At 45.8% G+C, this 24,227-nt stretch overlaps 1 protein-coding gene across 1 annotated transcript in view; it reads left to right on the top strand.

Annotated features, from left to right (window-relative positions):
• Window positions 1-5,279: 5,279 nt before the first annotated feature.
• The window catches only part of LOC146868746 (solute carrier family 2, facilitated glucose transporter member 8-like), a 74,316-nt gene continuing 55,368 nt past the window's right edge, over window positions 5,280-24,227 (top strand). Inside the window, exons 1-3 of the mRNA XM_085624156.1 lie at window positions 5,280-5,382; window positions 7,105-7,153; window positions 7,524-7,686. Coding sequence (XP_085480282.1) covers window positions 5,280-5,382; window positions 7,105-7,153; window positions 7,524-7,686 — 315 coding nt within the window. The remainder of the gene's footprint in view (window positions 5,383-7,104; window positions 7,154-7,523; window positions 7,687-24,227) is intronic.

The raw sequence follows: 24,227 nt of genomic DNA, 5'->3' as shown, positions 1-24,227 counted from the left end.
CACACAGCTACTCACATACCCACTTATACACTCATACAGCCACTCACACACCTATACAGATAAGGATGCACACAGTCACACAGCCACTCACAACATATGTTCGAAGTAGAATTACTCCATAGTAGTGCACCTAATATACAAATGTAACTTTTGTAGAAGTTTAGTATATATGTTTTAACACCCATAAACTCTTAAAAACACTTACACTCAGTTGATGATGTCATCAGCAATGTCATCAGTGATTTCACTGACCATGTCATGAGTGATGTAATAGTGAGGTCATAAGCACTGCATTGCAGGGGCGTAAAATATAGTAAGCTCAAGTAATTATAACTGCTGAATTTCACTGGTTTTATACAAGTGAAATCTGAACCTAACTATAATGTCAGAGTAGCCTTTGTTTTTTTCAGTGAATTTTTAACCATTTTTAAATTCCATTTCCTAACTATAACGTACCTGTAACCTCCTGGTACACTGCTGTTTGAGAAAAGAAGTCCACTTTAGTCCTGAGACCCACGGGAGGGAAAGGGGCCTCCTCCCCCCACCAGCAGTGCACCGAGAGTCACGTTTGCAGAGTGGTAGAGAAAGGAAGTGTGGCATGCGACTACCTCTCAGCAATCCCACTGTGTGGGGCTTACTGAAGGTAACATGAGGTATTGTTGGCCCCTAAGAAACCTCAGCAGCCAAGGGGATATCATCATCAGCAGTGCACCAGGAGGTGGGTTTGCAGAGTGGTGGAAAAAGGGGTGGGGCCTCCTGCGAGTTGCCAGACTTAAAAAAAAAAATTGCTTTTCTATTTTTTAGAACTGACATCATCCACAAAATCACGCATCCACTCACACCCCATAGAACCTTTCATACACCCACTTAACCATTCACAGACCCATACCAGTACTTACACAGCTACTCACTGATTCATAGACCAACACACACATCCACTCACTCACCCATACAGCCACTCATATACCCACCCACTCACTCACTAAGACAGCCCCTGACATATATACTCATACATCCATACAGACCCATACCGCCACTCACACACAGTGTCAGTCACCCATACAGCCTCTCTGTGAAGGGGATCCTGTCCTCCCCCGTTAGCTTGAAGTATGAAGCTGGTGCTAGAATAAATGTCCACCAAAGAGTTCAGGGTTTTCGATTGGTCTGTTGTCAACTGGGAACCCATGGGGAGAGCACCTGTTGCTGTGGTCTTGCCAACGGAAGGAAAGGGAATAACCAGGGGCTGGGCTTCGGTCACCAGTAGGTCGGTAGAAAACTCAACCGCTGATTCTGGTTTTTCTACTCATGTCTTCAGGAGGTTGATGTGGTATATCTGACCCACCCTCCCCGAATGGGGTACCGCTACCCTATAGATGACCGGTGTAACCTGGGAGAGTACCTCAAAGGGGCACTGCCATTTTGCTAATCACTTGTTGTCGGTAGAGGGAAGGAGGAGGAGGAGGACCTTATCCCCAACTTGGAACTTCCTCAGCACTGTTCTGTTGTCGTACCCGCTTTTCTGTTTGTCTTGGGCAGTCTCTAGATTATGCCAGACTTCCTCCCACAATGTGGACAGTCTCTCTTTGAGCTGAGCGGCATAATCGAGGAGGCCCTTCTCCTTGTATTCTTCATCTTCCCATCTCTCCGCTGCCATTTCTAACAGGGTCTGGGGCTTCCTCCCAAACACGAGCTCAAACGGACTGTAGCCGGTCGAGGACTGGGTGTAGGTTCGGATCGCAAAAAGGGCAGGGGTAGCTGCTGATCCCAATCCCTCCCTGTCGCTAATATGGTCTTTCTCAGAATGCTCTTAATGGTGCAGTTGTACTGCTCTACCAGGCCATCCGTTTGGGGGTGGTAGACTGAGGTGTGTATTTGTTGGACCCCCAGTACCTTGCAGATTTGTGCCTTGAGCCGCAACATAAAAGGCGTGCCTTGGTCCGTCCGAATTTCCAGAGGGAACCCTACCGGGCTGAAGAACCCGATCAATGCCTGTGCTGCAGTACTGGTTGTCATGCTGGTGAGTGGTGTTGCCTCTGAGTATCTCGTCGCATAATCAACCAGTACTAATCTATACTGGTACCCTCTGGTAGAGGTGACCAGAGGACCCACAAGGTCCATACCCACCCTGGAAAAGGGAACCTCAATAATGGGTAAGGGACACAAAGGTGCCCTAGGAATGTGGGAGGGGTTGACCCGCAGACACAGGAGACAGGCTGCCCAAAAGAGCCTGATTTCTGAGAAAACCTCAGGCCAATAAAACCACACAAGAGGTATTCCTCGGTCTTCTCTCTTCCTTAATGGTCCCCACCGGCCTGGGTATGTGCTAGATGCAGGGCCTGGTCACGGAAAGGAAAAGGGACTAGGAGTTGGATTACCATTTCAGTAGGCTTCCTGACCCCCCTATACAACAAACCCCTTGAAGTGTAAAAGCAAGGGCGTACCCAGTCGTCTTCCTCTGACACGGTCTGGGCCCATGTGTTTCCCAAGGTGGAGTCTTCCCTCCATGCTGCCCAGAAGCTGCAGGGTGTTCCCTGCTCTCCATCTATAACGGAGGAAGTAGAAGGGTTGTTAGTCAACCCATTTAGCACCATGTGATGGTTGTGTTCTCTCTTTTCTCTACGGGTTTCTACTGTCTTATACCTACCCCCTTTTATGTCCTTTGTAAAATAGGGAGCCCCCTTCTGCAACGAATAGTCTTCCTTCGTCTTGATAGCTCTGGACAGTAATATTGAGAAATCTGCATTGTCAGTGCCTATGATCATGTCATAGGCCTAGCGGGCCTATGACTGGCCCACTAGGTGGCCAACAACAGCCACGTACCTCTCTTTGGTGTCGGAGAATCTGTCAGTGAGAGTAAAAGGGATTGAACGGTGTATCAATATACAGACTACGTGGTTATATGTTCTGTTGTTTGAGAAAAACCTGTGTGGGCCCCACGCCGTGGTGGAGAGGTGCCCGCGGATAGCTGAATTTCCTGTAGAAAAGCAATTTTAACTTCATGCCTGACCAAATAGTACTAACTTGCCTTTGCGGGGATTGTCGCTGCCTCCGATGTTCCAGGTCATGAGGGATACCTCAAGGTCTTGGGTCGTCATGCGTTCAGCCACAGTCATGTACACAAATGGTAAGGTAGGCCCTTCTGGTTGCAATGTCAATAACATTCTCGCAAGGTGGTATGTATTCAAAGACAAAAAAAATCAATTTCCGACCTCCTTCCCCACCCATCCCAGACACCCCAACCTCCTCCCACCACCCATCCCAGACAAAACAGTGCTGGAGAAAATTCCAACTAGGAACAGAACCCAAAACACTACCCAACTAGTGCACAAAACATATTGGAGTACACCATCGGGGGGGGGAACACACCAACAGTCTGTTCCCATTGCAAACATACATAACTGATCATAAAACGGGATAGAAGACTTTAATGAGGGGGCATAACAAATTCACTGGTCTAGCATCACAGCAGGGTGCATCACGCCAGCCTTCGCAGCATTCTCTGTAAGGTGAGTACTCTACAGCTCCGGCATCGGGACAGTCACCAGGAGCTGACGTGGGTAATAAGCCTATTCCAGGTCAGGCAGGCAGGTCCCTATCACCCAAGTGCCCTATTCCGTCCGGGAGCAGATCCGAGCTGTTTGTAGTCTGTAAGTCAGGGGGGATCACGACGGCGAGCCCCTAAGGTTGTTCCAGTACTCCCTGGTCTGCCTTTGGAAGAACTCCTGCCTCCACAGGGTTGTCAAACACACAATTTTCCCTGGACATCCATGCATAGACGCATCGGGTAGAGCATGCCATACCGAAGTCCTATTTCCCAGAGCAAGGCCTTCACAGCGGAGAACTTACGGCAAGCCTCCTGTACCATCAGGGTAATATCTGGATAGAAAGATATCAACGTGCACTGGTATTGGACCTGCCCACATTTGCACGCCATCCAAAGAGTGGTATCTCTGCCCCTGAAGTTGAGTAAGTGCACAATGATGGTCCGTGGCCTTGCCCCCGGGAGGGGTGCTAGACCCCAGCGATCTATGCTCATATTCCACCAGGAAAGCAGTAGAAAAGGCTTCACACCCAAACAGCTCCACCAGCAGGTTTTCAACCAAAAGGTCAATTTTCCCAGTGACCATGGATTCCGCAGCCCCAGTTATGCGAAGGTTGTTGCGGCACGACCGGGCTTCGAGGTCTTCGTTTTTCAGAGCTACGGTCTTGAGCTGACGCTCAAGCTTCTCCAGGTGCTTTGTCATGGTTGCCACTCCATCCTCTAATGCCAAAACACATTCCTCAGCGATCTGGGCCTGCTGACGGTCAAGGCACTCAGCCACTTCGTCCAATCTGCCTGATAGGGTGTTGAATCGTGACTCCATGGCCCTAAACCCCCCCTAGGATCTCAGACAACAGGGCCTCCACAGTAGCAGGCTGTGTAAGCTCCAAGGAGCCCCTCGCCACCCCCTCCGTATCGCCCGAGCTATTCACTTCCTCTCATCTCCCAGTGCACTCAAACTGCAGGTTGCGCTGTTTTGGGTCCACGCAGCCCAACTCGTCCCAAGCCAGTACCGGGGCAATCACCAGTGTCCGTAACCAATACCCGCAGCGAATAGGCGCTATCACTAAGAGTGTGGCCTACGATGGAGAAAGCCACTCCAGAGGCATGTTCAGGGGTGGAAGCTGCAGATCGAGAGGGGCCCAGGCATCGGAGTCAAGAGCACAGGGACTAAAGAGTCTCACCAATGCCCCACTATCCAAGCCTCACCAGGCCCAAACAGAGCAGCAAGGGCCCCACCAGGCCCGTGAGGGCCCGACACGTGCCAATGTTTCAGGGGCAACTGCACCTCACAAGTATGGGGGCGGGGCATCCCTCTGCAGCCCGCGGCCCTAGCCCAGGAGTGCTGCTACTCAACACCCCACTGTGGGCCCAATCACTCCTCACTGATCCACTCCAGGGTCTTCAGCCGGCCGCATCCCCACTGACTACAGAGGCCGGACAGAAACAGTAGCAGGAGGCCGCCAGGCCAGGCATAACAGACTGGCCCGTCTACCTCTGCGGCTTTAAAAGGCCAACGTCAGACGTCTCTCTGGGTCCCAGATGGGCTGCCTCCTCCCCTGCAATGCTTCGGCGACACAGGCCCTCCAATGCATGGCAGCCAACAGCGCAGTCCAGGGCACAGTGGGCAGCGGGACCCAGCAGGGCTTGGTAGCCCTGGTCTCAGGCTCACCCATGGCCCCTGTCGCCGCAGGGCCTCCGAGGCAAGGTTAGGCGCGGTGCCTGGCTCCCAGCAATAATGGGCATAGCATGCCTCCAGAACTGGCTGTTCCTATCCAGCCAGGATCAGCACCCCTCCTGGCCACCGTGGGTGCTCCTCAGCCGGCTGGTGCCATTGCCGGGTAAATATTATCCCGATACATCAGGAACATGCGTGTGGAGATTAGGTGCAGTGCGGCCATTTTGATCGCTGACCAGGCCACGCCCCCGCCCCTCCATGGGTTTAGCAGAAACACTGCCACTCAGCAGTATCTCACTCAAAAATGTCACCTGCTGCAAGCACATGAAGTCTCTGGGTGGAATACCAAGGAAAAACATGTGTAAATGAGCATGTTAAGAAAAATTTCCGCATGTATTCCCCAAAAATTCGAAATACCTGGTCTCCCAGAACTATGAAATAACTGAGACCACTAGACATGGTAAATGCAGGGGGTAGAAATGACTTGGATTTTTACGGACTACTTGTAACAAGGTCCTTAGTGTTGTGACACTGTGGAGTATATAGACAGGAAAGAGAAGTGTAGCATCCTGCTTCTTATAGCCACCTATGTTTCATTTACTATTGTGATCTTGGGAGGTTCTTGTCCATAATATGCATCGTGTAGGTAACATTTAGGAATTACAAACAAATTATGCACTTCCAGGTTGATGAAAGAAAAAGTTATCTCAGCCAATCGAAATTACTTTTTTCACTCGAATTTTCACAGGCCAACTGAAATATTAATACAGTATTGTGGCGATCTATTTTGAAAAACCACATTGTACAGTTACATAAAAAATAAACATTTCCAATTGTAATGAGTGTATGTCCTGCAAGGTTTGCATTAAATACATGTAGCAGTTTTTGCTGTGAGGTTGAGCAGTAATTCCTAAGAGAATTCGGATGGAAAACACACAATTTGGGAGACTTTGATAACTTTAGGCACCCAACCTGCTCAAAATTGTATAGCGTCTACCTTAGGTGACCAAAACCTTTTTTTTTCTTTTTGCAGAGTAAGGCAAAAGCTATTATCATTGAAAGTGAACATCTTACCTATGGAATTGCAACTCATTCATAACTACAAAATGGCTATCAATGACAATTAGGGGCTTATTTTGATGTCGGGGACACCGACTCTTTTCTGGGACTGAACTAACCCGGTCAGTGTTCCCGACCGACTCATTTTGATGCAACTGAACACTGTTCAGCTGCCTGCTCCCTTTCCTCAATGGAAGCTCATGTTATGGCTGTAAACCGGCCGTAACACATGCTCCCATTGAGGAAAGGGAGGTGCAGTTCACAAGGTGCAGGGATCAACAGGGGGGGCACTATAGGTGCCCGCTCTGCCCCTAACCGGAGGCCATGCACCAAAGGGGACTTTTCTGGGGGCACCCAAACACGCTTTCCATGTCGGACAGGCTGTTATGGAAGCCATGTCGGAGACCGTGCATAGTAATCTCAAGAGTGGAAAGGCCCACCATTGAAGATTACTAGCCGGCTTCCAACTGGTGGACTGCCGGAAGCCAGCTGGAATGACCAGCCGGTTTAGTTTCTGACTGCTTCCATCATAATGAGGCAGTCAGAAAGTAAACCGAGCGGCCCATTAGGATGCCTTTACGGGCCACATCGTAATCTGCCCCCTAATGAGGATTATTACTTTAAAGAAATGTGAAATATTGTATTCATATTTAGAGACTGTGATTGTAAAATAAAGCAAATAGTTTTCTGAAAATGAATGTTTAACACTGAATTAAGTCTGGGCGGTGAACTCCGCTTTGCTCATGGAGTTTGCGGAGCTCTCCGCACTCTGCGTTCTGTGGAGCTCGCAGCGTTTTTTTCCTCACTCACGTTTGTCAACATAAAGTTGCCAAGCGCAAGCGAGGAAAATCCACCTCCCAGCGTGATCTTTTCTCGTTCGCGATTGTCAACATCATGTTGGTGGGCGTGGAAAATCAACCTCCTGGCGAGATTTCTCAACATGGGCGGTCAGATTTCTCAGTGCGAGTGAGAAACTATCTGTTCACTTTGAGAAAAATCTACCCGAGCGGCAGAAAGGAAGCAGCGCCCGCTTGCGCTGGGCATGGTGCAGTTTGCGATGATTGCACAGTCCGGACAAGCACCTGGCATGGAAAATAACCACAAACAGCATTTATCTAACGCACTCAGCTGCTAGCGGAGCTCCGCGTGGCCCAGCAGAGGTTTTTTTGCACTTACACTGAATGTGTGATCTGTGAATTATTTCATCACAAGGAACACTCACTGCTTGTGTCTTTTGCCCTACAGAAATGTCAGCAATGTCAATCTGTACTGGGCAGCCTTTGCTGCACTGTTGGGATCCTTGAGTTGTGGATTTGCCTTGGGATACAGTTCTCCAGCCATCGCCGACCTGAGAGTAATCAGGTTCAAAAGGTTAAAAATGAAACAACTGGATGCAGCTTGGTTTGGGGTAAGTGTTGAAAAAGTTATGCAATAACTCCCAAAGGTTGACTGTCTGAAGGGCTCACCATACTTGCTATATTTCACAAGATTCCAAAGGGACAGCCTACAGCTCCCTTTCTCTTGCCTATTTTTCTCCACTGTACATTTGCACTCATTGTACTGTGTGATGCACCATTTGTTTTCTAAAGCATGGGTTTGTAGCTTTGTGTTACTACATGCATTTAGAGTTATTAGGCGGCGTCTGTGGATGACTGTTAGTGTACATGTGAAATATTTTACGGGTCCCTTAGAAATATGGGTTTCTTAACAAAATGACATCTCCAAAACCACTCTGTAGAGAGATACCAGTGTCACTAGCTGAGAGAGCAAACTTTCTGAGGAAAAAAGATAGAGTGATACTATAGAGTCTAGCATAAAAGTTCCTCTTTTAGAAATAAAACCAAACTTCGAAAAGCTTCATCCCTTCTCTTATAAATACAATTTCTTTTTTGTGCGTATCTTTTGTTTGTGAATTAAATGAAATGTTTCATGATTTGTGTATTTGTTTGATGCATACTCTGTTTCTGTATTTTTGTGTATTGTTTTGAGGTTTATGTCATAAAAATTGCTTGGCTGCAGTCCTCTCTGAGTGTGAGTCCAGGTCAATTATGCAGCAAGAAAGAACAAATTAGCCTCCATAATGCGTTTGCATTATGCAGCACACTTCCTGGCAGCGGTGTTTGACCCCAACCACTTGCTTTCTTCATAATAATGTTTTTATCCGCAAAAAGGAGATGTGGGAATGTCTGCAAGGAAGTGAAAGAAGGCTCGTGGGTGCGTCCATATTAACATGACATATAAGGTCTAGAGTATATAAACTGCCTGGGATTTTAATTTAGGTCTTTTTAGTTTTTTTTTTTAGTTCATGGTGATTTGCACGGAAGTGCCATTTATCCCCCTATTATTTGTATATCGCGTTTTGCATTACAGTTCCTTTTTGACAGCTTAGTTCAACGTAACAAAAATCTGTTTTGATTTTCTACTTCAGATAAAACACAAACATATATTTTTGCTGCCCCAAAACAGCAATCAAAGAAACCCCACCACGTGACAAAGACCGGGGCTTTACTGAGAGCTTTTCTCAGCACTAGGAAATGGCCATATCAGCTCCATAGGCGTTAGCAACTGGGTCTCCAGTAGCGGCTCATGGTGGGAGTGCTGCGGGGCGGTGGGCGGGCGGGGGAAGAGCAGGGTGGAGGGTAGTAAACTACGGCATACGGCCGAACAGAGGTAAGTACACAAATGAATAAAACGAATTTCATTGCACGCGCTCATTGCGCAAATGCCATTGGAACCCCCTGGGGTTTCATTGGCATTTAGAATCTCTGACTGCAGAAGTGAGAAAAATTAAACACAGGAGGAGTAAACAATTTAAACACTACATTTGTTTTATTCTCTCCAATCGCATTATTACTAGCTCAACATTATTTAGTCAAAAACTAAAAAACATACACACACTCACACATCCTTTGCATTTAAACAATGACTTTAATTTAAACTTTAAATTCAGTGTGTCTGCACGGTTCACCACTGGGAGATGTAAAAAAAATGTAAATCCGTATTTGTAAAGGGTGACCTACTCACCCTTATGGGTCTCGAGGCGCTGGGGGCCGTCGTGGAAATTAAGTGAGCTATTGCCCAGAGTCACACGGTGCTGAGCTGGGCTGCCACCGGAGCCGGGGACCGAACCGTGAGCGCTGAGCTCCGAAGTCAGCTGCCCTGGCCGCTGCTCACAGATGGAGGCTGCAGTGGGGACTTGTCCCCCACCCCATATCCAGCACAACTCGTGCTACTTAATTTAGGATCCGATCATGCTTCTTTACCTTTGTGTTCCTAAAAGTCCCCTTACATTTTAAAATGTTACTATAGCGATGTATTGGATTTCGTTCAGGTTTCCTTGCCCTTTAGTAACACACATATGTATTATGTTGCAATTACATACATTTGCTTTCTATGTTTAAACTGTGCCAGAGTCCACGCTGAGATCTAGGTTATCGTGACAAGAAGCCTGAGTGCTTCTAAAAAAAACAATTCTTATTATTATGCATACTTGTGTAGTTCTTCGCGTTTTTACGATACTTAACCAATCTATGCCCATAAGCCACTGTTTCCCACAACTACTGTTATGCGCGCTCCTTTACCTAATCGTCCCTCAGCATCTGCGGACATTTTGTATTACCTTCCACAAAATAAATGTACATCTCCTCTTAACTAATGTTTCACTACTCAATAAATCTCAACGCGCTACAACCACAAGCACATTCAGATTCATTTTCAAGCTCCTTCTCAGGGTGCCCAACAATAGGCCTTAATTTGTAAACTGTTACTTGCCGGGGCCCTCATAATAACCCTATTATCCTCATCAATCAGCTTCCTTCTGCCTTATAATTCTATTCCCCTCACTCTCCTACCTTACTCCTCATTCTCCTCTTTTCCCCACTCTCCATTCTTATACCTCACACTACTCCTCTCCTCACCCACCGCCTTTATACATCACACTACTCTTGTCCTCCTCTCTCCTTCCTTATACCTTATGCTGCTCTTCTCATCACTATACATCCTTATACCTCACACTACTCTTCTCCTCACTCACCTTCCTTATATCTCACACTACTCTTCTCTTTACTTTCCTTCCTTAAACCTCATACTGCCTTTGAACTCCTCACTCTCATTCCTTATACCTTATGCTACTCTTCTACTCCTCACTCTCCTTCCTTATCTCACGCTACTCTTCTCCTTCTCACGCTCTTTCGTTTTGCCTCACACTACTCTTCTCATCACTCTACATCTTTATACCTCACGCTGCTCTTCTCCTCACTCTCTATCCTTATACTTCACGCTGCTCTTCTCCTCCTCACTATCCTTCCTTATACCTCATACTGCTATTTATCTCCTTACTCTCCTTACTCTCCTTCCTTATACTTTATACTACTCTTCTACTCCTAACTCTCATTCCTTTTACCTCACACTACTCTTCACATCACTCTACATCTTTATAGCTCACACTACTCTTCTCCTTCCTTAAACCTCACACTACTCTTCTACTCCTCACTCTCCTTCATTATCTCACGCTACTCTTCTCCTCACTCTCTTTCCTTTGACTTCACACTACTCTTCTCTTCACTCTCTTTCCTTTGACTTCACACTACTCTTCTCTTCACTCTACATCCTTATACTTTACACTACTCTTCTCATCACTGTACATCTTTATACCTCACACTACTCTTCTCCTTCCTTAAACCTCACACTACTCTTCTACTCCTCACTCTCCTTCCTTATCTCACGCTACTCTTCTCCTTCTCACGCTCTTTCGTTTTGCCTCACACTACTCTTCTCATCACTCTACATCTTTATACCTCACGCTGCTCTTCTCCTCACTCTCTATCCTTATACTTCACGCTGCTCTTCTCCTCCTCACTATCCTTCCTTATACCTCATACTGCTATTTATCTCCTTACTCTCCTTCCTTATACTTTATACTACTCTTCTACTCCGAACTCTCATTCCTTTTACCTCACACTACTCTTCACATCACTGTACATCTTTATACCTCACACTACTCTTCTCCTTCCTTAAACCTCACACTACTCTTCTACTCCTCACTCTCCTTCCTTATATCTCATGCTACTCTTCTCATCACTCTCTTTCCTTTGACTTCACACTACATCCTTATACTTTACACTACTCTTCTCATCACTGTACATCTTTATACCTCACACTACTCTTCTCATTACTCTCTTTAATTATACCTCACACTGCTCTTCTATTCCTCACTCTCCTTCCTTATTTCTCACATTACTCTTCTCATCACTCTACATCTTTATACCTCACACTACTTTTCTCCTTGATCTCCTTCCTTATACCTCTCACTGCTCTTCTACTGCTCACTCTCCTTCCTTATTCCTCACACTACTCTTTTCATCACTATATATCTTTATACCTCACACTACTCTTTTCCTCACTCTCCAGCCTTATACCTCACACTACTCTTCTCATCACTCTACATTTATATCTCACACTACACTTCTCCCCACTCTCCTTCCTTATACCTCACACTCCACTCCTCACTCTCCTTTCTTGTGCCTCATACTACTCTTCTACTCCTCAAGCTCCTTCCTGATTCACACTGTTCTTTCACTCCTCACTCTCCCTCCTTACACCTTATATTACTGTTCTCCTCATTCTCATTCCATATATTTCATGCTGTTCTTCTCCTCCTCCTCACTCTTCTTTCTTGTTTCTCACGCTGCTCTTCTCCTCACTCTCTATCCTTCTACTTCACGCTGCTCTTCTCCTCACTGTCTAACCTTATACTTCACGCTGCTCTTCTCCTCACTCTCTATCCTTATACTTCACTCTGCTCTTCTCCTCACTCTCTATCCTTATACTTCACGCTGCTCTTCTCCTCACTCTCTATCCTTATTCTTCACACAGCTCTTCTCCTCACTATCGTTATAATTCACACTGCTCTTCTCTTCACTGTCTAATCTTATACTTCACGCTGCTCTTCTCCTCCTCACTCTCCTTCCTTTTACATCATGCTCCTCTTCCTCATACTTTCATTTCTTATTCCTCATATTCCTCTTTTCCTCACTTTCTAACCTTATACCTCAACCTGCTCTTCTCATCACTCACCTTCCTTATACATCACTTTCCGCTCCTCCTACTCGCTTTCTTTCCTTAGCCCTCACCTTGCTCTTTTCATTGATCTTTGTAATAAAAAAAATATAACCCTATTTGAAATTTGGGAAGTCTTCTTTCTACAGGCGTATACCTCTTAACATCACACTCACATTAACCTTATCCATTATCAGGCGCCTTCTGTTTACACAAAATATTAAACCGTGAACACGTACATATATGTTCGTAATCGGCACAGCCCCTGCAGACCAAAAGGATACCTTCATTCTGCTGCTCCACAGACTCACTGTACTCTCCCTCATAGCACTTTAGTTTGCCTTGCTCTGGTATTTGCTTATTTACACATTTTTTACTATGTTTATTTTGATTATGGCAAATTGGTATGGGAACCTACTTTCTTAAACAAATAGTACAAACTATCCTACAATGCATTATAATTTAGCATGGTCTACTATTTACCAATAGGACTTCAGGTTTGTTAAATACTTTGTTCAAAATTAGTATTTTATTTTCCTTTTTACCCTCAACTTCACATATCTTAGTATTCCTCTCCTAGCACACTTACAAAAAGTTTCCTCTTTTCTTCTTATAAACCTTCCGTATTCCTTCTGTATCAATGGAATTCCCTTTCATTGCTTCTATAAAACAGACCAGCAACTACAACTGTTACAATCAAAACAAACTGAATCAAAGCTTCAAAGCAACATTACAGTTTTTATCGAATACTGCTTATCCTGTGGTTCACAAAATATCAGATATTCTGTGCTTGTTGTTAAAACGCACATATGCAGATTCAATCTTAAAAGCCAGGCTACATGTGTTTAGGTCTCGCCTGACCCAGCCCATGCGCTGGTCTGGCGAGACATTTTGTGAGGGCTCCAAAAAGTGCTACCAGGCCAGCCTAAAGCTACAGTGCATGTGCGCGGGCGCGCGCGTCGCGCTTTACCGCGATTACTTTCACTTTCCGCCGCTTTGATGTTCTCCGTGAGGCTTCAATAGATTGCAGCAGTTAAAACAAGCATTGGCATAGCCAATAGGTCTCGCTTTTGGGACCTTATAAGTGTTTAGTTATGCAACTGTTGCATGGCTAAACACTTATAAGGTCCCAAAGGCGAGACCTATTGGCTATGCCAATGCTTGTTTTATTATGCTGCCGCAGTCTCCAATTAAAGAACATTTCGAGACAATTGGAACATTTCACACCATGCCAGACTTCTTGGCGCAGGGAAGAACTGAAGAAAGGAGCTCTTCTTCCTATCTCATATCTACAGAATTCACACTCTTGATAACAGTTAGCAGTTGTTTACTAGCTTAAAGCTCCCACATTAAGCCTTTGGGTCACACCAATAGAACATCCAGCTTTGTTATTGACCTTTTTGTCCTTAAAAGTCCCCTTAACTTTTAAAATGTTACTATAGAGCTGAATTGATTTTTGTTCACGTTTCAGTGCCCTTTAGTGACACACAAATGTATTATGTTGCATTTACATGAATTAGCATTCTATGTTTAAAGTGTGCCAGAGTCCACGCTGCGATCTTAGTCATCGTGACAAGAAGCCTGCATGGTTCTAAAAAACACATTTCTAAATATTATGCATGTTTATACAGTTTACAATTTATGCCCATGAGCCACCGTTTCCCACAACTACTGCTATGATTCATTATACAAGCAAAATATTAAGTCTTTTAAATAATGTACATCTACAAAGTGCATAAAAAGTTACCTTGTAAATTAACAAAGCTTTTTTTTACTAGGCTTTATCAACATTAAAAGATACACAACATTACTTTACAATACTCACTGTCAGTTTGTGTTTTACAAGGAAATATACACTTCATTTTGCAGTTCTATTTCCCAATAATTCTGCTTACTTTGACCTTTTATCACATTATTCTATAAATGCATTATCATTTGCAATACTAATACCTCTAACTGAAACAATTGCGAGACCAATTGCATTTCTAATGCTTGTTAATTTTGTTATAATATTTAGTTTATCGGTAGCAACACCCACAGGAGAGCCTGTGGGTCCTGCAGGGGTTGCTGGGCCCCAGTTGGAAAGCCCATTTGATTTTACCACTTTTATCTTTCGCGCTCTGGCACCAAGACTGGACACGCCCCCCTCCTCTAAGAGGGTACTTATTTATGCCCACATCAGCGGGTGCGCTTCTGGCGCTCCAAGGCATGCCAAAGGCAAGCCCATCTGTGCAACATCCGACCCGGACTGAGCCTAGGGCCAGGAACCCTGGATCTTTTTCCGTAACTCGTGTGTCTAGCATTAAATATTCAGGTAAAACTCTCCTTGCCTTACGCCCCTTCTGCTTCCTCGGCTGCATTAATCTCTGTATAGCCCTGTTGGCCCCCTCCTCCAGGCTCTCTTGCCCAGATTGTAATACAACTATACTGGGACCTTCTTTAAGCCCATCTATCATCAAGCAAGGGCAACTCCCCCCTAAAAACACAATAACCACTTTGAAGCTTGCTCTTATCAATGCACGATTCATACCCAAACATAGATATGAAATTGCGGAACTGAACGACGCTGCACGCCTCGATGTGTTAATCATCATCAAATCCTGGAGTGATGAGGCAGCCAACCCTGATTTCATGCTAGCAGTTCCAACCGGCTATGCGCTGTTCAGACTTGATAGACGGGTGGCTGCGCTCTGATATATCACAGTTGGATTAATGCCCACTGCAATGCTGTTCCCTCTACAGAATGTGAGCCTGTTTCCTTCAAATTAGGCTACCATAAGCAAATTATGTTTAATGGCATTCTTATATATCTCTCACTGGGCGCAAAAAAATAATTTTTGCATAACTTTCAGTCACTACCGGAGTATGGTCATCAATCTGAAAATTTCCCTATCCTTGGTGACTTCAGTTTTCTATTGGAAGCCAGTAATGATGAAGATACCAAAGCTCTCATAGAGACTTCCTCAGCTCTAGACTTGGTCAACTCATTAAGGACCCTACACACTTGGCTGGTCACACCCTTGATGGCCTTTTCACCAGTGATTCTGCTATCACAGTCAGAACCATTCAACCCATACTTTTTGAACTCCTGTTGCCTTTTAAAACACATGACTTTTCAAAGCCAGCTGAGTCCTCTACTCGTAGAGCCTGGCACAAACTAGAATCTGTCCTACTAACTCAACTCTCAGTAAAGAATCAACCAGACCTCCCTCCTGATGTAAACCTTGCATCCACCTCCTACACTAACTGGCTTAATACTGCCTTCCTTAAATTCGCCTCTCCAATTTCTTTGCACTCCAACAGGAAGGAACCATCTGCCCCCTGGTTCTCCGAAGCCCTGAGACTGGAGAAACAAGCCTGCAGAAGGCAAGAAAGACACTGGCGTGAGCACTATGATGCCTAAGATGAACATTCATATACATTAGTGTTAGCCAAATGCAAAAACCTTCTCATCAAAGAAAAAAGTCACTATTACAAATAGATGATTGGAAACATGTCAAATTCCAATAAGGAACTGTTCCGGGTGGTCAATACGTTTACCTCTGCCTCCAAAAAATAACATGACCACATATAGCCCACAATTCTGTGATAGCCTAATATTCACCTTCAAAGAAATGGTCGACCAAATCTTTAATAGATTTGATAATTCACAGTCAGAGGATACCAATGAACTGAGACAGCAGAAAGACTAGGGCTACCCCCCTTCTCTGAATTTCCCCCCACCTCTCTAAATCAAGTGGCCTCTCTCCTGCTTTGAGCTAAGTGTGGGTCCCCTGATGACCTATATCCCCAAGTGTTCTGAAACTGGTATCAGAACTTATCTCCAACAGTCTATCAACCATCTTTAACATGATGTTCTCGCTCGGGGTGTTCCCAACCAGATGGAAACAAACCTCCATTCTCCCACTAATAAAGCCCAATCATGGCATTACGGATCCTAATAACTATTGTCCCATCTCCCGTCTTCCCCTTCCTGAGAAAATTGCTGAAAAAATCATGAACCTAGAATTGTCAAAATCTATTCAAGACAACAATCTGCTGGACCCCACTCAGTTTGGCTTTAGAGTAGGTCACAGCACAGAAACAGCCCTAATCGAATTCACATAAGAAATAAGAACTGCTTTAGATAGTGGGGGTTCGGCCACACACTTATTCTTCTGGACCTATCTGCTGCCTTCGATACAGTGGACCATAAGACCTTGTCCAACCGTTTGAACCCCATAGGGGTAAAAGGCAAGGCCCTCTTCCTGCTCACTTTCTTCCTTTCGGATAGGACCCAAACGCTGACCTTGGGCCAATTTGCATCCTCCCCTTTTACATTACCATGTGGGGTCCCACAGGGATCCTCACTGCGCCCAGCCCTCTTTAATATTTACGTCTCAGAACTGAATCCCCTACTTAAAAGTTTTACCCTGAATCTTACATCCTATGCTGATGATACCCAAATATTAGTGGCAGACATTGACAAAGATTCCTCAGGCCCCTTACGTCTGCACAACTGTATGGGAGCTATCAGTCTATGGATGAGTAAACATTGTTTAAAACTCCACTCGGGTAAAACCGAAGAAATTCTGTTTGGCAATCTCCTACCTACCTGGTTCCCCGGTTGGTGGCCTGACACACTTGGCCCACCACCTTTAGCTTATTGATGACAAGCTCAAATATGGAGCACAAGGGGGGCTTTGCCAACTGACGAACAACATGGCCGCTTGCTGAAGCTGCTCCGTGCTTCGGATCTTTTCCCAGGAACTATCCATACATAAATCGGCTATCGAACCCCCATCAAAGAGCACAGGTCGCTGGAGACTCCGGTGAGCTTCGCCCTGAGGAGTTTCATGCAATAATAGCCGTTCTGGTGTTAGGACGGAAGAGATACGGCCTTCCCGTATCTGGAAGCCCCGACCCAGAGTGTGAAGTCAGCCCTGAAGGGTCAAGATAGGTATGGCGGGAACGTGACAAGAGGATGCAAGGCTCTTTTGGTGTTGTGACTACCTCCCCACTCGAAGCTGGCTCTGGCGGGACAGATCGAAAGGAGAGAAACAGCCATGCTGTGGTGTCAATGGGGCCCTGACCCAGAGTGCGGAATAAATGCGGAACAAGCAGACTCCATCGATGGTTGCGGCCAGCAATGTGACTGCCGGTCACGAGACAGTCCCGCTCTCCTAGTGCTGCGGACCCCCCCAGCGAAGCTGATGCTGGACGGGTGGATCAAGAGGAGAACAGAGCAGAGCAGCGCTGACGAGCGAGTATGCAGCCACCTGAAGGGAACTCAAGACGGAGTACTCAGTGGGTAATACCAGACTCTCTTTTCGTCTCCCATGCTCCACTGGAGAGTCCTCTAAACCAAACCTAAGTACCCTATAAAAACCTTTGAGCCCAGCTGCAGCGCCTGGAGCGGGGAACTGTCCCCTTAACCAACATTGACTCCTACTGGAATAAAAGCCTCAGATCCGCCCTGCTGAGCAGATTTAAGATAAAATAATCCCAGCAAAAAACCTGACCGGCCCACCCGGTTTGGGGGAGATTCGGGAACACTGGGAGAAACTGACAGGCTGCACTGGAACTAATATACACCAGTGGCTGGCAGCAGTGAGTACCCTGAAGCCTGTCTCTCACCACCAAAGTATCCTGCACCCTGTGCAGACATGACTGGGGGAAGAGGGATGAAGAATACTCACCAGAGCTTGACAAATTTGCCCTCCTGAAAGGGCAGGAGGGCCAGGGAAATACCAAAAATGGTGCATCAAGTGTACACCCTCAGTCAACAGCTGGCGACACAATTTTCCCGAAGGACATAATAGAAGGGATTCAGGGGGTTCGCAGGTTTGAACTGCCCTGGAGGGATGCATAGACAATGTCACAACAGAAGTGTCCCTGATCCGCGCGGATATCCGTAAAATGAATAGCAGAGTGCAAGAGATGGAGGGTTTAGCGACGGAACTACAGCAAGATACTAAGACCATTAAGGACCAAGTGAAAGAGCTTCAGACAACTGCGGCACAACTTGAGGTGTGGATTGAAGACTATGAGGGAAGATCATGATGTAATAATGTGCTTATTTTGGGAGTCCCTGAACGAGAGGAGGGGCGAGCTGTGGATCTCTTCGTGGAGGACATCGTCCTCAAATACCTCCAGCCCAGGAACCTCTCAAAATTATTTTCGGTGGAGAGAGCCCATAGAGTGCCGGGGGGCGACCTAGGCCTGCTGCCCCACCCAGACCTATCCAGGGACCGCGACGTGATACTCCAAACAGCCCGGTTTGCTCCACCGGTCCTATATGAAAATGTCAATGTAACCTTCTTCACGGATTTCACACTGAAGGTACGAAAGCACAAAGACGTAACTTCCAGGAGGTCAAGCAAGCACTGCGGAAAAAGGGACTGAAATACTCCAAAACTGCCCGTAGAAGATGAAAGTAAAACATGGTTCTTTGACTCGCCCGAGGCAGGGTGGGCATGGTTGAAGGGTGGTGCACTGTGGGGGGTTCCCCTCCTGGGCCACACCGAGGAAGGCAGAGGAGGGGAACATCCGCCTCACCTGGTGAAGTGGCTGTAGAACTGATGCAGCAGGGGCCCCCTGCGAAAGACTGTTGATGAAACTAAGAAGGGGAAAATATAATTGAACAGGGTATATTGGGAACCAAATCTATCTGAGATATATAATCGAGTCAAATGATTTCACAGATGGTTTGGGGGGACTATGGTAAGGGATGTCGATGCCATTGAGTTGGCAATGGTTAACGGGTGACAACGAAAGCCAATGGGGCCCACCTAACCAGCGCTCTTATAAATAGTCATAATTGATGGGGTGACAAAAATCTTTGTGTTGGGGATGGGGGCTGGGAATTCGGGGGTTTCGGGCCACCCCTCATACATTTCTAGTAACCAGAGTGGGTCGACAGGCGCTGTGCTAAGCTGGGGGAGCCGGGTAGTTGTGAATCCGCCAGGCAGGAGTGCGGGGTGGGAGGGCTGTTTTCCGGGAAATGGGTTAGATAGGAGTTTTGTTATTTCAAATTGTTTGTTCTCCATATTACTCAATCCTGATACAGCGACACCAATGCCAATAATGACAAATATCACAAACCAGAATCGACGGACACATGCCTTCCACAAGACACTCCCTCCACCCCCGTCGGCAGGGGCGATCCTGACCCCAGTTGCATAGGAAGTCAGCTTAACCATCACTACACCTCATGACATATACACACAACCATGAGCTCTGCCTAGTGATGTGGCACGTGAATGGCTTGGGGGATAATATTAAATGGGGCATAGTCCTTCAGTTCCTGAAAATGCACTACCCAGACGTAGTCCTCCTGCAAAAAAACTCATCTTTTGGGTAAAACATGCAAAGCATTAGCCCGATGGGGATATAAAATGCTTACATTCCGGGTTTACCTTGGGATCCAGGGTCACAGGAATACTTCTTAAAAAGTGATTTCCACTTATAATAGAAAGAACATGGATGAATAAAGGGGGAAGATACGCTACAATCTCAGAGAAATGGGAGGGAGAAACAATAAATATAATATCTCTATACATTCCACCGTCACTCAACAACACCACATTCTCAGATCTAGTAATACTATTACTGGAGTTGCCACATGGGTCACCTCTTCCTAGGTGGGAACTTTAATATGACAGTGAATGACACAATGGACCGATTTCCAGTGAGGAAGACTCATGAAACACAAACACGACTAAATGAGTTCATGGGCGCCACGGGACTGATAGATATTTGGAGGAGGCTAAATCTGGTCGCTAGGGAGTTCACCTTGCATTCTGGTGTACATGGAAGTCTTCCAAGGATTGATCACCTTATTGCACTTCCATCCCAATTGTCGAGCTTCGAGAAGGTGAGGCCCTCACCCTGAGGAATATCGGATCAATCCCCTATACAGGCAAGATATAAAATCGGCAAGCAGCGTACCAGTAGCACAATAAGTATCAACCCCTCATATTTACAAATCCCTAAGATTAGAGATTTGAAAAAAGAAACAGGCTTCTATTTTGAAGAAAATGAGCAGTCCATGACATAACCAGTGGCACTCTGGGAAGTATATAAAACGATAATCAGGGGACAGCCACTCTCCTTGATGGTTGAGCACAAGAAAGAACAGAGAAAAGATTAAAAGAATCTAGAGAAAGATATCCTAGACCTCGAAGCAAAATTAATACGACAAATCAACGAAGATATCAGGCACCTGTTGAGCCTCAAACAATACGAGTACGGAAACTTAACTACTGAAACCACCAGAGACATGATCATGATGACTCAGCACCGCATTTAAGAGCAGGGAGACAAAGCGAAGATGCTCTCAATCCATATGACACACGGCGATGAACTCACTGACCCTCAGGAAATTGCGGATGCATTGGTGTCTCACTACGAGTCAGTGTAAGCCTCAGTAACCACCAATACTAAGCATGACGCATTAGAGTTTTTTAAGGATTGACCCCTCCCTAAACCTTCTCCTGAAGATATCCAGACTCTAAATGATGACCTGACGGAGGAGGGGTGAGACAAGCGATCAGTGCACTTGGATCCAGAAAGGCGCTGGGCCCCAACGGGATCCCAATTGAATTGTATAAACTAACGGCAACAACTACAGTGCCGTATTTGCTCAGGATGTACGAGGACTGAAGGGAAGCTGGTGCTCTGCCCAGAGACCAACACCTTAAGACAATAGTGGTAATCCACAAAGAAGGCAAACCTCCTGACAATTGTGGATGGTACCGTCCCATATCCTTGATAAACGCTGAGGCAAAAATCCTGGCTAAATTGCTGGCCCTCCGTCTTGTCCCAATAATTGCTAAATTGCTACATCCTCAATCTAAGACACCTGCTTGGAGACCTGGGATGAGCCAACCAAATAAAAGAAGATGCAGTAGTTTTGTCCCTCGATGCTTGCATGGCACTCGATATTGTCGAGTGGACATACCTATTTGTAGTCCTTGAGCACTTGGGACTCGGACATCAGTTTATCGCTTGGAGTCACCTCCTTTACTAGGCCCCACTAGCACAAGTGGTGGTAAATGGTAGAGTGTCCCACACCTTCCCGCTCCAGCGAGGCACCAGACAGGACTGCCCTCTCTCACCATTACTATTTGCGCTGGTGCTGGAGCCACTGATGGCTTGGATTCGAGGAAACCGAATGATTTGAGGCCTCCGATGGACTGCAGACTGGGAGGATAGAATATCCTTGTATGCAGATTATATTCTTGTATATGTGGCAGCTCCAGTAGTTTCCATCTCTAGAATTCTTAACATCTTTGCCATATTCCAGTGGTATTCCAGATATGAGATAAACTGGGCTAACTCAGTAATTTTTGTCCTATGTGGTTCACTACCATGAGTGCCGAGGGAATGCGAGGTGGAGGTGGTAACGGAGGAATTCCATTATTTAGGAATATTTGTCACAGCCAATCAAGATCTCTAAGTTAAAAAGCCTTCGCCCTCCATTAAAACGATTGAAGGACAACATGCATCACTGGCGGCCCTTGTCGCTATCCTTGTTGGGAAGGGCAGAACTTTTTAAGATGGTGGCACTGCCACGCTTTTTATACATTTTACAGAATACTCCCTATCTGAATATCGGATGCATACTTCAGAGACATACAGAGCGAGGTTAGGACCTTATTGTGGGATGGGGGCTCCCCTAGACCAGTGCTTAACAAGCTAACTCTGGGATAATTTGACGGTGGAATCGCCCTCCCTCACATTCAAACATACTACAGAGCGACACAAGTGGTAGTTGTTAATCAGTAGCCCACCAACCAACATCGGAACTAGCATATCAGATGGACAGACTAACACTCCAACCCAGGGGATATTTATATACACTATATACAGAACCAAGGAATCTTCTCTTAGGGGAACCGACGGCTTTGACAGTCCAGAACTGGCACTCAATACATAAAAAGCTGGGATGGAGGAATAAGATCACACTAGAGACACCCTTGTGGGAGTCTGACCACCTTGGGGACATGAGAATGAGGCCGGGGGATCTCAAGTGGGGGAGATGTTTATTCATCGACAGGAATAAAGTCCTTTGCTGCCTACAGAGACTGTACCATTTGGCACCCACAGAGACATTCCGCTATCTGCAACTTCAGCATGCCCTGCAAACGATAATACCCAGAAAGGAAGAGGTACCAGAATCTTCACCCTTAGAAAACAGATTGCTTGAGGAGCACATAACTCAAAAGGCAATCTCGTCAACATACAAAAAGTTAGTCAATAATACCCCAGACTTGCTTAAAAAATTGCAGGAAAAGGTGGAAAGAGATACTATAGTCATGCAAGAGGACAATTGGCTTGATGCCCTATCCTCCCCTAGAGAAGTAGCCATCAGATCCCGATTTCGCCTCATACAGCTTAAAGTCCTCCATAGAACTTACATCTCATACACTGCAGTAGTGAAGATGAGCAGACAACCAGTCTCACTTTGCCTAAGAGGATGCAGTCAAGAGGGAAAATGTTTTCACATAATATGGGCGTGTCCGAGAATGCAGTCCTCTCGGGTTAAGATAACGCATTGTTTAAGTACACTATATGGAGTGATAGTCCCGCTGTCGGCCAAGCTATGCCTGCTTAATGCATGGAAGGAGACAGATATGGAGAGGGGGGAGAGGCGGGAGTGACCTTAGTCCTGATAATCGCCAAAGGAAATATAGCACATGGCTGGGGAACTGAAATGACACCAACACTCGGCGAATGGAAAAAAAAGACATGGACTGATGCATGCTGGCCGAGAAAACAACTTATCAGAACAGGGGCTGCCCACAAAAGTGGGGAAATGTCTGGAATAAATGGAATGAGTTTAGAGGCCTTCTGTGTACAGCCCCTACTGCCCGATTTAGATGGGGCAGAATGATGGAAATGACCGCACGGGAACCCGGGGGGAGAAACGGACTAAAAGTTGTGAAACAGCAAGATAAATAGTGGATGTAATGTGCTAATGTGTTTTTTCTGAAGGGTGGATAACCAATGAGTAGTGTTTATGTAATTTGTGTTATAATACTGTAATAAAAAGATTTGTTAAAAAAAATTTGGAGCACAAGTCTCCAAGGTGGTTTCTTCCTCCTTTCATACCCTAAAGATTATTAAGAAAATTCTTCCCTACATTCCTGATAAGACTAGGAAAAATGTGATTACAACATTTGTTCTCTTAAAACTGGCCTATTGCAATGGACTGTATAGGAAACTACAAGAACATCTGATTAGAAGGCTCCAGCTGGTCCACAATACGGCAGCTAGAATGATTCTGAACCTCCCATTGGCTCCCGGTTCACAAGCGGGTTAAATTCAAGGCCCTCTGCTTGGCCCACAAAGCCCTGCATTACGCAGGGCCTGAATTCTTATGGGACCACTTTTGGTGGTACATTCCCAACTGACCTCTGCGTTAGGCCATGTCTAGAATACTCACCCTCCCCAGAGTCAAGAAAGTGAATTGGGGAGAAAGGAGCTTTGTCACAAGTACAGCCAGGCTCTGGAATACTCTCCCCCATATTTCCCAGCCATTACATCCCTTCTTATATTAGGAAGGAGCTCAAATCATGACTCTTTAGCAACTAAAGGGTCCTATCTCAGCATGTTCAAGTTCAGCAAGCGTGAAGACACCCACGGGTGTACGCACGTTTTATAAAGTTTGCTAACATAACCCTCCATCTATCCATCCCTAAAAGCCTCCTGGGTGTTTTCACTGTGTCCCATAGAGCCAGCCCCAACCTGTATTAGTCTATCATGGGAATAGGTTACCTGGTTAAAGTTTATCTGTAGGAGAGAGACTGTGGTAGACCAAGACGAATGTGGGTAACACTCCTGCTTGAAAACGGATGTCTGGGAAAATCTGTAACATGGATTCTGCTCCTGATACCTGTACCTCCATTC

The sequence above is a fragment of the Triturus cristatus genome, chromosome 1_2 (genome assembly GCF_964204655.1).
Source record: "Triturus cristatus chromosome 1_2, aTriCri1.1, whole genome shotgun sequence".
Lineage (NCBI taxonomy): Eukaryota > Metazoa > Chordata > Amphibia > Caudata > Salamandridae > Triturus > Triturus cristatus.
This window is presented reverse-complemented; position numbering and strand designations above follow the sequence as displayed.